Source organism: Sylvia atricapilla, chromosome 5, assembly GCF_009819655.1.
Source record: "Sylvia atricapilla isolate bSylAtr1 chromosome 5, bSylAtr1.pri, whole genome shotgun sequence".
NCBI lineage: Eukaryota > Metazoa > Chordata > Aves > Passeriformes > Sylviidae > Sylvia > Sylvia atricapilla.
The window spans coordinates 58877668-58890982 of NC_089144.1; the positions used below are offsets into that span (position 1 = coordinate 58877668).

At 45.2% G+C, this 13315-nt stretch overlaps 1 protein-coding gene across 1 annotated transcript in view; it reads right to left on the reverse strand.

Moving 5' to 3' along the window:
- Positions 1-13315, reverse strand: part of STK38L (serine/threonine kinase 38 like) — a 46145-nt gene that overhangs the window by 13831 nt on the left and 18999 nt on the right. Inside the window, exons 2-5 of the mRNA XM_066319645.1 lie at positions 4477-4621; positions 2652-2703; positions 1256-1378; positions 582-665 (exon numbers count right to left, since the gene is read on the reverse strand). Of these exons, the coding sequence (XP_066175742.1) occupies positions 582-665; positions 1256-1378; positions 2652-2703; positions 4477-4610 (393 nt within the window). The 5' untranslated portion in view covers positions 4611-4621. The remainder of the gene's footprint in view (positions 1-581; positions 666-1255; positions 1379-2651; positions 2704-4476; positions 4622-13315) is intronic.

Consider the following 13315-nt stretch of genomic DNA (forward strand, 5'->3'; position numbering starts at 1 on the left):
CTCCAGGGAAATGCTGTGCAAATGATGGGTAAGGTTTGGACTAGTATGAAAAAAGTCCTCTTTTATCTCTTGAGACACCCACCCTTGATTTTTTCGCTTTGTGGTGCTAAAGTACTTGCTGTGTCCTCACAGTGAATTGTTAGCTAAAAAGTAAAAGCAAAAACCAAACCAAACTAAAAAAATCAAAGTAAAAAAACCCCAACAAGATTACACCCAACTATAAAGCAAACCCAAGGAAGACAAAGCTGAGGAACAATGTGATTTCTGGTTTCTTTAAAAGAAAACATCAAATACCTCATTTTTACTTTGGCACAGGATTATTTTCCAGAAGTACTTTCCTTGAAATGCAGTTCTACAGATTCAATACTACAGGTTCCGTGTTGATAAGAGAGAAAAATCAAATCACTACTCCAAATTGGTTCTAAATAAAGTGTTTATTTCCTAACTTCTGCTGCTTTTGTGCTGTGGTAGCAATGCCACAAGCCCTCTGGACTGCCAGACCATTGCAGAGGCTTTCAAAGGTAGAAAACATTTTCTAGACAGGGTAAGTTTGAGATTTAGAGGACTTATAGATCACAAACCTGCTCTTTCTCCAGCATATCTGCTTTTCTCAGTATCTTCATTGCATAAATGTGACCTGTATCCTTCTTCTGAACGAGGCGAACCTTTACGAAGAAAGAGAACCCTGTCAGTCTTCTCTGCCTCAGAAATCCACTGGAAGGCGCCAGTTGCCAGGCATGGAAAAGTTCTCTTGTTGAATATTTAAAAACACATTTAAATGTGTTAAATATTGGGAAAAAAAAATTATTCTGCACCATGTACAACACTAACATTAGTGAGGAAGAGTTTTTGTTTTAGGAAAAGCCAGCAGGCACAGTGAATTCCAGGTAGCTTGGACTATGCAGGTTAAAATTCAGGAGGAGAAATAACTGATGTAGCACAGGGCAGAAAGGAGGTTTATCAAGAGGAGTTGTGCCACTGCAAATCTGTAATTTTAGAGGGCCATATGGGCAACACCAGTGTGGGAAGCCATAGGAAACTAAATGTCTTTCCAGAAGCCATGGGAAACTAAGTGTGTTTCCAGAAGCCTTGGGAAATCAGTGCATATGATTAATCACTAGACTTATCACACTTGGAGCATGGCCCAAATAGCTGCCGTTCTGCAATAAAACAATTCATTAAATTGTAATTAGAAGGTTTCATTACAGTGGTCAATTCTATTTCAATCTCCTGTTCAAGCAAGAATGTCACAAACCTCTCCAAATGCTCCTCTTCCTATGACTTTCAAAGACTCGAAGTCGTCCAAGCCGAGCCTGGTCCTCTTGAGCCGCAGGAACTCGGTTTCCTTGCGAGCGTGCTGTGACCTGCGCAGCTTTTTCTGAGGACACAGGCACAGCAATCTGTCAGTCACTTGGCAGCAGAGGGTCAGGATATGCACCCTCCCTCCCTGGGAAGTTCTTCTCTGGAATCCCAACAGGAGTAAGACTTCTCCTTCTACATTGCTTTCTGAATTTCTCCAAGTATGATCCTTGAGTATGGTCTTTTCTATAGAAGCCCCAGGCACAGTTTCACCTTTTTTTGGTGGATGGTGGTATTTTATTTTTACTTAGTTATTAAAAAAAAAGAAAAATAATTAAGACAAACTATCATACTGGTTCAAACAAAGTGTATCAGTCCCAAGGCCAACGTCACTGCATGAGGGAAGGACTCTTCATCTTGAGCAGCGTGAAGGATCAATAAAAGCTGAAACCTGTAGCCCATCAAAAAGACTGATGACAGGCAACAAGGAGCTTAGTAAGCAGCAGAGGCCCTGGTTACAGATCTACAACAAAATCCATTTGGTTTATGGCAGGCAAGCACTCGATTCTGAAAGAAAAATCTGTCCAAATTCCATCATCTATTTGGTCTGATGAAAACATCACTGGGATTCACCCCGATAGAAGACGAATGCTGCTCCCAAAGATGCTGAGATGTCAGAGACTGCTAAGGAGGTCCCCGGATCAGGCACCTGCCAGACTCCATGCAGGGATTACAGCAGCCTTTAAAGCCACAAGATGGCAATACACACCCACATTTTCCCACTTCTCAGGCGGTACAGCAGCCACAAAAACTCCAAAAGGACTGAGACACTCTTCCTACTTATTTCCCAGCCTATGCTGAAGGCAGACATGGTGTAATGGACCTCAGTAAAGCAACTTATTGACCAAAACTCTGAGAGGTGGCAACCAGACTGAGATCCCTCCTCATCTGTATCCAAAAGGAACAAAGGTGTGATGGTTTATTGTTTAAATAAAGAAAAAATGGTTCAGTATTTTGCTTTCTACCCACTTCTAACCACAGGCCACCTTCTTTTTTTCTTGCCAAATACAACAGCAAACAATTTTAATCTTTGGAAAGCTTGCAAGATACTTGCTGTGGCCATGCCTCTTAAGAAATACAGGTAGCAAGAAAAGCCTTGGATAGCTATTGCAAGTATCAGTCAAGTATATTCCCAGCTTCCCTAGTAAACACGTTATTAACAGGGGCAACATTCATGTACAAAATAAAACCTTCTGTCATGCTGGCTCTGTTTCTGTGAGTTCTTCAAATGCCCATTTGAAGCAGTGGAACAAAAGCAAAGCAGTTTGTAAGGTTACTTAAGCAGCATTTACCTCCTCATCTGCAAGGCCTTCCTCTTCCATAGCCACTTCCAGCTTCTTCTGCCTGCCAAGGAGAGAAACAGGGGATTGCACCTTCTATTATTTATTAAAACCAAACACTACACCACAGCAAGTCAACATCTTTGCTCACATACTCCAAGTACTGAAGAATTTGCCTGAAATGGAAATTTGAAGGCAGACAGCCCCACTCCACCCAGCTACTCATTTGTGAACAAAGCTGAGGAAAATGTAGAAGCAAATTTAAGCATATGCATATGTACTTGCAGAATCAGACATTAAATATATACGACAAAGTATGTCATTAAAATGATTATATCTTGTTGAATTAAGGCTGATCTTATCAATTAGGATTACAAACCAGAATAAAAATGTATTTTTTCACCATTTCTGTCTCAGCTCCATCTCCCACATGCCAGTCAGCTCCAGCTTCCATCCCCTCTGTGTGACCATCTCCCTCTGGTCACACACCTGGTCCTGCCCCCCTTCCTCCCATGCCAGCTAAACTCTATACCCTGGATGCACCATCCTCTCCCTCCCAGTGTCCTGCCCAGGCCAGGGCTCACAGCTCATCCAACTCTTCCACCAGTGCCATGCCAGGCTGGGAGGCTCTGAGTGGGGAGCAAAGCTTGGGAATACCCCAGAGGTGGCAGGGGGTCAGCCCATGGCAATGTGGCTGCAGGACTCCTTTCTGTCCATGCAGAGGATGCTCCTTTATAGCTGCCAGGGTGCAGCTTTCTGAAGGCTGGTTACCCCCTTTGCAGCAGGCAAGAATTCAAAGGCTTAAAGCCAGGCTGCTGGTGCCTTTCTGCACTTTGCGAAGTACAGCAGGATCCTCTAAATTACAGGCCCTTGATAAGACAGTCTGTTCTCCTAACTAGAAGCAACTTCATTACATGGAATAATGACTAGATATGATGAAGAGAGAAACCCTGCTGCTTGACTGAAAACCCTTCAATTAAAAACATATTACCAGGCGAATGATAATTTCACACGCTAATGACTATCCAACACAACATTCATTATAATCAAGCACTTGGTGCTTTGACACCTAATTCAAGTGGCACTTCACCACCTCAGAGACAGGACTGGGCACTGCTGGGAGAAGCTGAGTGGTGATGACCATCCCATACTCCCATGCAAGGAGTACCAGGCAGCACCACCCAAGCAGAATTTACAGACAGGGACTACATTATTCCCAGAAGTCATCCTGCCCACCTGAGAGCCTCTCAAATCCTCCATCACCAACCTCTCATTTCTTTGCTGCCCCTTATTTCCACATCAGCTCTTTGCCTCCCTTCCTTACCCCTCAGCACCCCATCAAACACCTCTCAGTCCTGTTCCCCATCTCCATACGCTCTCTCCTGCAGGGTTTAGCAATCTTGGCATAGGCTCCATGGTGCAGAGCAGGAACAGACAACACAAGCCACTGCCTTACCCCAAACCAAGCTCCCACCCCATAGCAGCTCTGCAGAGTTCATTCCCTGGGGCACACGCAGAGGAATCAGAGGTCACCAAGCTCACACAGAAGGAGAAACCTCACATGGACTGCAAAACAACACCCTGCACAGAGCAGGTCCCCCAAAGTAAATGACGAGGAGTTAATTGCATGAAAACATCAGAAGTGGAGCTCCTTGATCACTCAGTGACTGGGATGTTCACAGCTCCCCCTAAAAACAGCCTGTGTCCTCTAGGAATTCACTCCCTGCCACCACATACAGAAAAACTTCCCAGAGCTGCCCCATCCCTGGGGATTGAAGTGCCCTTGAAGAGACAGCCAGGAAAGCTGCAGAGGGGAGAGAGGAAGCAGAGGCAGTACCTGGTTTCCCTCTCCTCGTGCTGTATGATTAGGTTGCTGTAGAAGTTCTCCAACGTGAGTTTGGCCACCGTCACTCTCTCCCGGGTGTGGTTACTCATGGGAAAGGATGTTGTAGTCCCTGCAGTCATCGCCATGGTAACATGTACTGGAACAGAGCAGGTCAAATCATTACTCACTTCAAAAAGAAAATTAAAAAAAATATATTCCTCTTTCCCACTTTCCATCTCCAAATTCTTAGGCACTCCAGAATTCACAGTGAAGGCACTGTTCTTTAGATATAAGAAACCCTATTAAAAGCTGCGTTATAAAATCATCCCAAGATAGCAGGAGGATGTGCTACCCACTCTAAAAAATAACATGTTGGCAAAACAAAGAATGAATCATAGCAAAGAGCACGGCACACTCCAGGCAGCTCACCCAGCTGTGCTTGTCCACAAATAAGGAAAATGTCCCTCTGGCAGACCTGGGCCCAGCCTGGGGGAGGGAAAAGGAAAAGGAGGGAGAAGGATCAGGCAGCTCCCAGAGGTGGACTTGTCACAACTTTGTGACAATTTCAGACCCCAAAAATTCTAGATCTTTAAAAAAAAGGATGGGATAAAATGAGACATCAAATGGATAAAACCCCTAACCCCAGTCCAGAGGAGAAGTTATTTCAAGGACAAAGATAACCATCAAATATATTTGAATTTTAAAGCTGCTTCACAAAGTTAGCCAGGTGGTACTTATGGCTTAGTCATGGTCACTGGGCACCTAAAAAGTGGGAAGAAAGAAAGCAAGAAGAAAGGCTGCTCTCCTTGAGAACTTTCATCCTGAACCCAAAGAACCTGGATGTACTGGAACAACACTTTTTAATGCTGGAAAAAAGACACCTCATGGCAGCTCTGAGTGTCCTGCAGCTGATCCAGGAAAGCCAGGGAAGAATGAAAAAAACCCAGAAATACAGCACAGTTTGTTCTAAGAATCATGCCCTACCTTGAAGTGGGTTGAGGCACTTCAGGAGAGCTTCATGGAAGAAAAGCATGAAAAGCAGCATCTCAGCCCCATTCTCATTTGGTCAAGTAGTTTTGAGGATAGTTTTGGAAAATTACACAGAAGTACACATCACATAACCATGGAATGGCCTGGGTTGGAAGAGACCTCAGATACCTTGGGCAGGGACACCTTCCACTATCCCAGGGTGCTCAGAGCCCCATCCAGCCATGAACACTGCCAGGGATGGGGCAGCCACAGTTCCTCTGGGCACCCTGTGCCAGGGCCTCATCACTCTCGGAGTAAAGAATTTCTTCCTGCATTCAAACTAAACCTTCTCTCTGTCAGTGTGAAGCCATTGCCCCTTGTCCTGTCACTCACTCCTTGTCAAAAGTCTCTCTGCATCTTTCCTGTGGGCTCCCTTTTTATTATTTACTTAATCCTTCCATTTCACCAGAGGATTGTGCAGAAGACAAATCCTGAATTAGGCTTAATTTAAGCAGATCCTAATAGCTTTTAAGGTGAACTGATTAGGGGTTTCATACAGAAGAAAACTCGCACATCCACACTGGGGTAGGAGGATCACTGAACTCTGCTCCAGGCTCTTGGCTTTGATTCTGCCTGCTGCACTCTGAAAGGGTGGGATTTTAGCCTGTGGATTTTCCATGGGATCTGATGTGACAATAGGATATTTGTTGCCAGAAACGCAGCTGCTGTGTTGCAAATAAAGGCATTTTATAGCATCATGTAGATATTATTTTAGCTGTTTATTTTGAAGTGCACAAGACACCAGAATTCTGAGAATAAAAATATACCTCTCCATAAAGGCACAAAGAGGTTTTAATAGCACTACAGCTGCTTCAAAGTTATGCCAATATTTCTATTTTTTAATTAATCTTTTATCCCCTACAGTTTTCTACTAAAGAAAGATGAGATCAGCCAATTCCTACTAGTGTTTACTAAAACTTAGGCAATTCTATTTTTCACAGAGAGACGTCCCCTCATGCTAGACATATCTCCAAATGCTGGGAGAACTTAGCACTGATCTCACTGTTGTGTTTATTGTACAATTTATTTTACACTTTTTCCCTCAACATGAGGGAAAAGATAAATACAAAACAGTTGATAAGAGCTAATCAAACAGAGCAACTGCTGACCACACACTGGCATCTGTGATAAGTTATTTCAAGAAATGACCTAACAGAATAAAAACCTGCCTTCTGATAATTTTGGAACATCAGGATAGAGCAGCATTAACCCAGGCTTCAAATGGATTAACCTTTACTTAAGGTAGAGTGGGCACACTCTCACACCGGATATTTCTCCTTTGCACGTCTTTTATTCCTGGTAGGATAAAACAATGCTGCGACTTGATTTCCTCTTCATTTGTTTTCCCCATGCTCTACACTCACACATGCAGGCACTGCCAGACAGCAAATCCAAGTCACTGAGCTATATTAAACTTGTCAAAAGAAGATCCCAGTTCCACCAGTGGCACCCCACGCTATGAACAGCAGGGCTGACCCTCATATGCTTCACAGGAGGGAAATACGGATGAGTGCCCCCAGTTAGCTCTGCCACTGCGGGGGAAAAAACAACCCAAAACCACCACAAAGAAAATATCTGTAAAACCAAGAGATGCCTTAAGCTCTCCAGAGTCCCCAAAACGAATCAAAAAGAGCACAGACCTGGCAGGCGGCACGAGATATCCCACAAAATCCTATGTGAACTCACAGCTGAGAAAACCCTTTCAGCCTTTTTCCTCCCGAGTCTCTGCTTCCACCACTGAGCCTCCAAACACAGCACAAATCCACATCCCAGACCAAAATATCCAGCTAGGAGTCACCAAGTACAGTCCTTAAGCATGACCTTTAAAAACAAATGATGCAGAGGGATGGGGGTGGGAAGGAAGGAGCTCCAAAATAGGACCTTTTATTGACAGCACACTGCTTGTACTGACCTCACCACATTAACGGGAATGCTTTGAAAAGGTGCCACCCATAATTCTTGGAAATGCCCTCACAAGTCAACAGTTCACGCAAATTCTTGCCACTTCCACAGTGGAACCATTCCACTCCTGCTGCATCACTGGAATTACTTTAGGCTCCCTGGACCATGAAGAAGGTCATATTCAACCAGCTGGCCACATTGAGCCAGAACTCCCCAGGCTGACAGGGATCTTTCTGAAGGGCCTGGAACATCCCCAAGTGTGAGGAAGAAAGACATCAAACGGATGGAATGGCCAGGAGCTGCTGAGCCCGCGGGACCAGGGATGCCATATGTGCTGCCTGGCCCAGGAAATGAGCCCCTGCCTCCCGCAGGGATGGCTCAAATCCCAGCCTGAGCTCTCCTGATGCCAGCTCGGCACCTGCAGCACAGGGATAAGGAGTTACGGATGTGCAGCAGCCGGGGGGAAATCTTGCCACCAGAGGCAGGAGGGAGAACAGCACAGAGGGGAGGAGAGGAGGGATGCTCCTGAAGGATGAGGGAGAGCAGGCAACAGCTACAGAAAGGGGAGAGCAACTAAATGCTATTGAACAGGAGTTTTCAAGAGATGTCTCCAAGCAAGTCTCTCCTGATCCATCATTGAATAGAATTTGTCAGCTGGAAGGGTCCTCTCCCTCCTGGTAGAAAAGTGTTACCTAATCAAAGCATACATTTGACATTTTTGTTCCTAGATCTTTCCTGACTGGGAAGCAGAGAAAGGCCAAGCAGCATTGACTACAACTCCAGTCTGCACTCCCATTTGCCACAACAGCTCTAAATCAAACGCTGCATCCGTTTGCCTGGAGTTTCCACCAGTTGAACTCCCACACCCAGATTCTGCTACACCACTGGTAACTCCAAACCCCACATACTCTCTGGGGCACCTCCTGGCAGCTCCCACAGCCTGTCATTAATGTTTTCATTAAACTATTGGATTACATCTCCTGTTAATGAGTGCAAAAATCACTGAGGCATCCAATCCCACCTGCTGCAGTAACTCTGAAGAGAAGAGATGGAAGAAATCAAAGCAAACGGAGAAATGAAACACCGCACTTTGCTCTACCCTGAAACACAGCACTTTGTGGGACCACTTTCTGATCAGGAAGGGATAAGAAGATAGAATGCAAACCTCCTACACAGGCAAGTCTCCTGCACAGCTGTGTCAGTAAGAAAAGCCACAGGATATATCAGATGAGGCTGGATCTATACTATCAAACTAATCTGAACCTAAGTCACACAATGGAAACATCATTTTTCTTTTTGAAGCCACGTGTGTAGTACAATTACACAGTAGCCCTAGAATAAATTTAATCAGTGAGTATTTAAGTTAGGGAGCAAATCCCACATCCAATTCTGGCAGAGAAAAACACCTTTCTCCCACATGACATAAGGATGCTGCAGGGTCTCCGATTTGGAGTTACAGTATCAAGCTACACACACATTCAGCAGGATAGGGAAGAGCAATTGCCCCTCCAAAATGACATCAATTCACAGAAAGACTGATAAGAATTTTAATTTAGCCACCCAAGCATACCCCTAAAGCCGAGCAGTTAGGAAGGCAGTTTGCTGTTACAGTAAAAACTGCCAAGTTTATGAAGCTTCCATTTAACATTCCAAGAGAATTTGCCTCTTGAATCAAAGCCTCTGGATAAGGCAGATACCGAAACATATTTTTGCCCTTCAAAATTCCCATGGTTTCAGCATGACATTGAATGTGCTCCTGAAATGAAGTACACAAATGGTAATTTTCAAGAATTAGGAAGTAAAAGAGAAAGAAGAAACAAAGCAAACACACAGAGCACAATAAAGTGGGTACCTTCAGGAATTCTAGCTGTCACCACCGTGCCCAAAGCTGGGCTCTTCTGGGTGAGAAGTCAGTGCAGACTCTGCTTGGCTCCTTCCAGACAACACAGCCCAGCAACTCACCAAGCTGGGCACTAAAACCCACGGCTGACAAGGATTATATTCAAAAAATGAGGTGCTATCTAGGAAAGCAGCACAGACACGGCAAAGCTTCAAGCACAAGCGCCAGCCCCGCGGTCTCCAAATTGTTTGAATTCTCCTAAAGAGAGACAGGATATATATAAAACTGAAAAAAAACATCCCACCATACACAAATAACAGCATGATTCACACGAAGTGGCAGTGGGCAGGGCCAGACAAATGAAAAAAACAGCCCAAGGCTCAGCAGGATGATGTGGTGGGACGTACTCTGAGCACCTTCTGAGACCATACATAGGTCAAGCAAACAGAGAGCAAAGGTAAAAATGCTGTACAACAGGTGACAGTTCCAGTGAGGGAACACAAGGAGAAAGTACCATCAGCCCAGAAGGAAAATGCCTTTCTGTACTACAGTTTCTGCTAGCACAGGTTTGACAACTGTGCTGTGCATATTTTCACCATCCAAGTGTTTATACTGAACCTCCTCCTGTTGAGGATCACAGAATGGCCTGGGTTGGAAGGGACATTAAAAATCATCCAGTTCCAAATGCGTGCCACAGGCAGAGACACCTTCCACTACCCCAACTTGCTCAGAGCCCCATCTAGTCATGAACACTGCTAGGGATGGGGCAGCCACAGCTGCTCTGGACAACCTGTGCCAGGGCCTCACCACTCTCAGAGTAAAGAATTTCTTCCTGATATCCAGCCTAAACCTCCTCTCTGTCACTGTGAAGCCATTGTCCCTTGTCCTGTCACTTCAGGCCCTTGTCCAGAGTCTCTCTCCATCTTTCCTGTGGGCTCCCCTCAGGCACTGCAAGGCCACAATGAGGTCACCCCAAAGCCTTCTCCTCTCCAGGCTGAGCAATCCCAATTCCCTCAGCCTTTCCTCCCAGCAGAGCTGCTCCATCCCTGTGATGCCCTTGGTGTCCCTGCTCTGGGCTGGCTCCAGCAGCTCCCTGTCCTTCCTGTGCTGGCCCAGGGCTGGATGCAGCCCTGCAGGGGGGTCTCAGCAGAGCGGGGCAGAGGGGCAGAATGCCCCCTCCCCTGCTGCCCTGGGGCTCTGGGTGCAGCCCAGCACAGGGGGGAGGTTCTGTCTTCTTTTTCTATAAACCACTTAAAATCAATTCCAAAGCTTTTGATTAACCTTCATAAACACCTAAAACTTGACAGGAATCTGAAGTCTCTGAGCAGCAAGCTGACAAGGAAACCTCACTAGTCCCATCTTTGTCAATCATGGGCCTGCATTTTTCAGCTCTTGGGGTGTGATCTTAATATTTTTGTGTTATTTCTAAATACAGCTTTCTGTGCTTAGAACAGAACCTTGTCTAAAGTTCACCCATGTCAACAAAAAAACCCTTCGGCTCAATAGGTTTTGACCTAATAATCCCATTCCAGCCTCGGGATGATGCTAGCTGCTGTTACTGAGGTTCATAATTATCAGATCAGCATGTTTTCCCAGCACTGCTCTGGGGTAAGTTTCAGACAGAAAAATAAATATTTCATTCCTCCATAATTCTTGTTTTCAGTAATATCAGCATTCACAAGCCCTTGTTTTATTTAATCTGCTACCTAAAGGAAGCAACATCCTCTGCCAAATAAAACAAATCAGGTGCAGATTCTTCTTCAACATTATTGCCATGACCAGATCCTTCTGACACCCTTCAGTTTTTACAACAGTTTCCCTTTGGGAAGGCAAAATGAAGTAAGTCTGCAACATGGCATCACTGACACCTCAGCATTTCATTTATCTTGTTTATTTACTTCATCTCCTTTAGCTTTCCTTCCCCAATGTGCATTATGGTTGAATAAGTGTTGTTAATTTAAAGTTACAGAATTAATTATATTTGTTCTATTTAAAGCACCATAAGAACCCAAGTAAAATTAGCCCCATTGGAAAAGGCTTTGCTATTTAAAAGCCAAAGATGTTCAAATGTTTTAGCCATTTTCAGTCATTCTTCCCCCATGGGGCATCTGGGTGAGGCGCCTGTTATAGTCCCAGCTAAAAGCAGAAAGTGCTCCATGCCTCGTGAACCAAAAGGAGTGGACACTCCCAGTGCCTGATCCCCAGGGCTGTGAGAAAACCCTGGGAGACACTTCCAGGCACACGGGACTCAGGGTACAAACACTATCTGAATCCTGCAGCCACGCTGGCGATGGTGATGACACCATGGAAACCCGGGGACAGCGAGACGCAGAGGGCATTTTGGGGTGTCAGCTGTCAGCTCTAACATGCTCCCTAAACCCCAGAGGACCTTAATGCACCCAAAAAAGATGCTTTCAAGGTGAAGAAAGGTACTTTCCTGCCTTGAAGTAGATTCTTAAACCTAGAAACATCCCAAAATAGCTGTGTGGGGCTCTGATTAGAGCAGGCAAAAAATCCCTCTGCCGAACAGCAGGAACCCCTCCCAGCCCAGGCCAGGGCTGTGTGTGTACTGTACGCTGGCATGAGCCAGGACTGTCTCTGAAAGGAGCCATCCCATTTTCCGTCCAACCATCTGTTTGTTTCCCTCCCACTGCCGCTCCATGCTTTGTGCCAGCACAAGAAGCTGCATGACCCAGACTGAGGAACCATTACCAGGTTGAAAAAATTATTTTTAAAATAGTTTGGGTGAGGCTGGTTTCACCTGCAGGGATTGACAAGGGCCACCCTGCTTGGTCCTTCCCATGGAGGCAGTCTGAAAGCGGGAAATAAATGGGCAAGGCCTCCTTGTCTTTTAATTTGGCTCGCAAAAATTAATCTCGGAAATCATTCCAACACACCCGCAGTAATGATAAGGAAATATTTCCTAATATGGAATAAAAACTGAATATTGGAGTTGTGCTGCACTCCAGGATTTCCTGCCATTCAACACAGCTGAGCAGGAGAAGTCTCCCATGAACAGCAGCCGAGCTTCTGCTCTCTGCTGCTTTTGACGAGCAGCAAAGGCAAATTCATTTCCCTGTCAGGAAAAGGTACAGGCTGAAACTATGTATGGGTATACAAGAATATACAGGGGAATATATGCATAAACTAAGTCTACCTACACCTATGTAAGATCCATAAACTGTTTTTATTTCCCTTGAGAGTTAATCTTTTGTCCATTTCAAGTAGCAAAGAAACTTTTGATCCAAACGTCACAATCTTGGCTTTCACAAACAATGGGAGACTGGCCACCTAAAGTTTAGAAAAGCAAATCCACTAATAAGGTCACTTCCATCTCAGCTCCACTTGCTTCAGCCTTTGGTGATACAACTGCATTCTTTAGCTCTACTGTCAATAGCTCTGTCCCAAAGTGAGGAGCACATTTTGAGACATTCTGTACTTAAAACACTCAGCACTTAAGGACACACAATGACTTACCAAAACCTTCCTGAGCTCGGTTCTTTCAAATAACCCATTTTATTTTCTTTACTTAAGACAATCCAGCCACTGGGATTTAGCAGTACCCACTCAAACTGCGTCACTGTACATGTGTGTGTGGCTGTGGGCAGGACTTCCCACCCACCCCAACCTCACCAAGACAGGACACACAGGGGTTGTGCTCCTGCTCCACCAGCGAGGATGGAGGGCTAGAGCCAGGAACAGGAAGGGAACAGAGGTGCTGGTGTCTCCACACACTGCCATCTTCCAAGAAGTGCTCCAAGTGGGAGGTCAGCTCAGGACAACGCTCTGGATGACTAAATGAAGCATGAGACCTGATGAGGGAACCAGACCTGCAGTCCCAAGCAGCCACTCCTTTCTTCCAGTGTTTACCACTGGGTGCATTTTAATTTCCTGGGGACAAGAGAAATCAGTCGCTTGCTGGAAAGCAAACAGTGCTCTGCAGTGAAACAGCATTTCATAGCTTGCTTCACCTCACTTGTATCCATCCTTTCTCTTGGCTCTCCCCAAGTTTCACAGTGCTGCAAATCTTTGTTCTCTCAGGAGTGTCCAAAAACAGGAAGCTCTTTTATTTACTGGAGT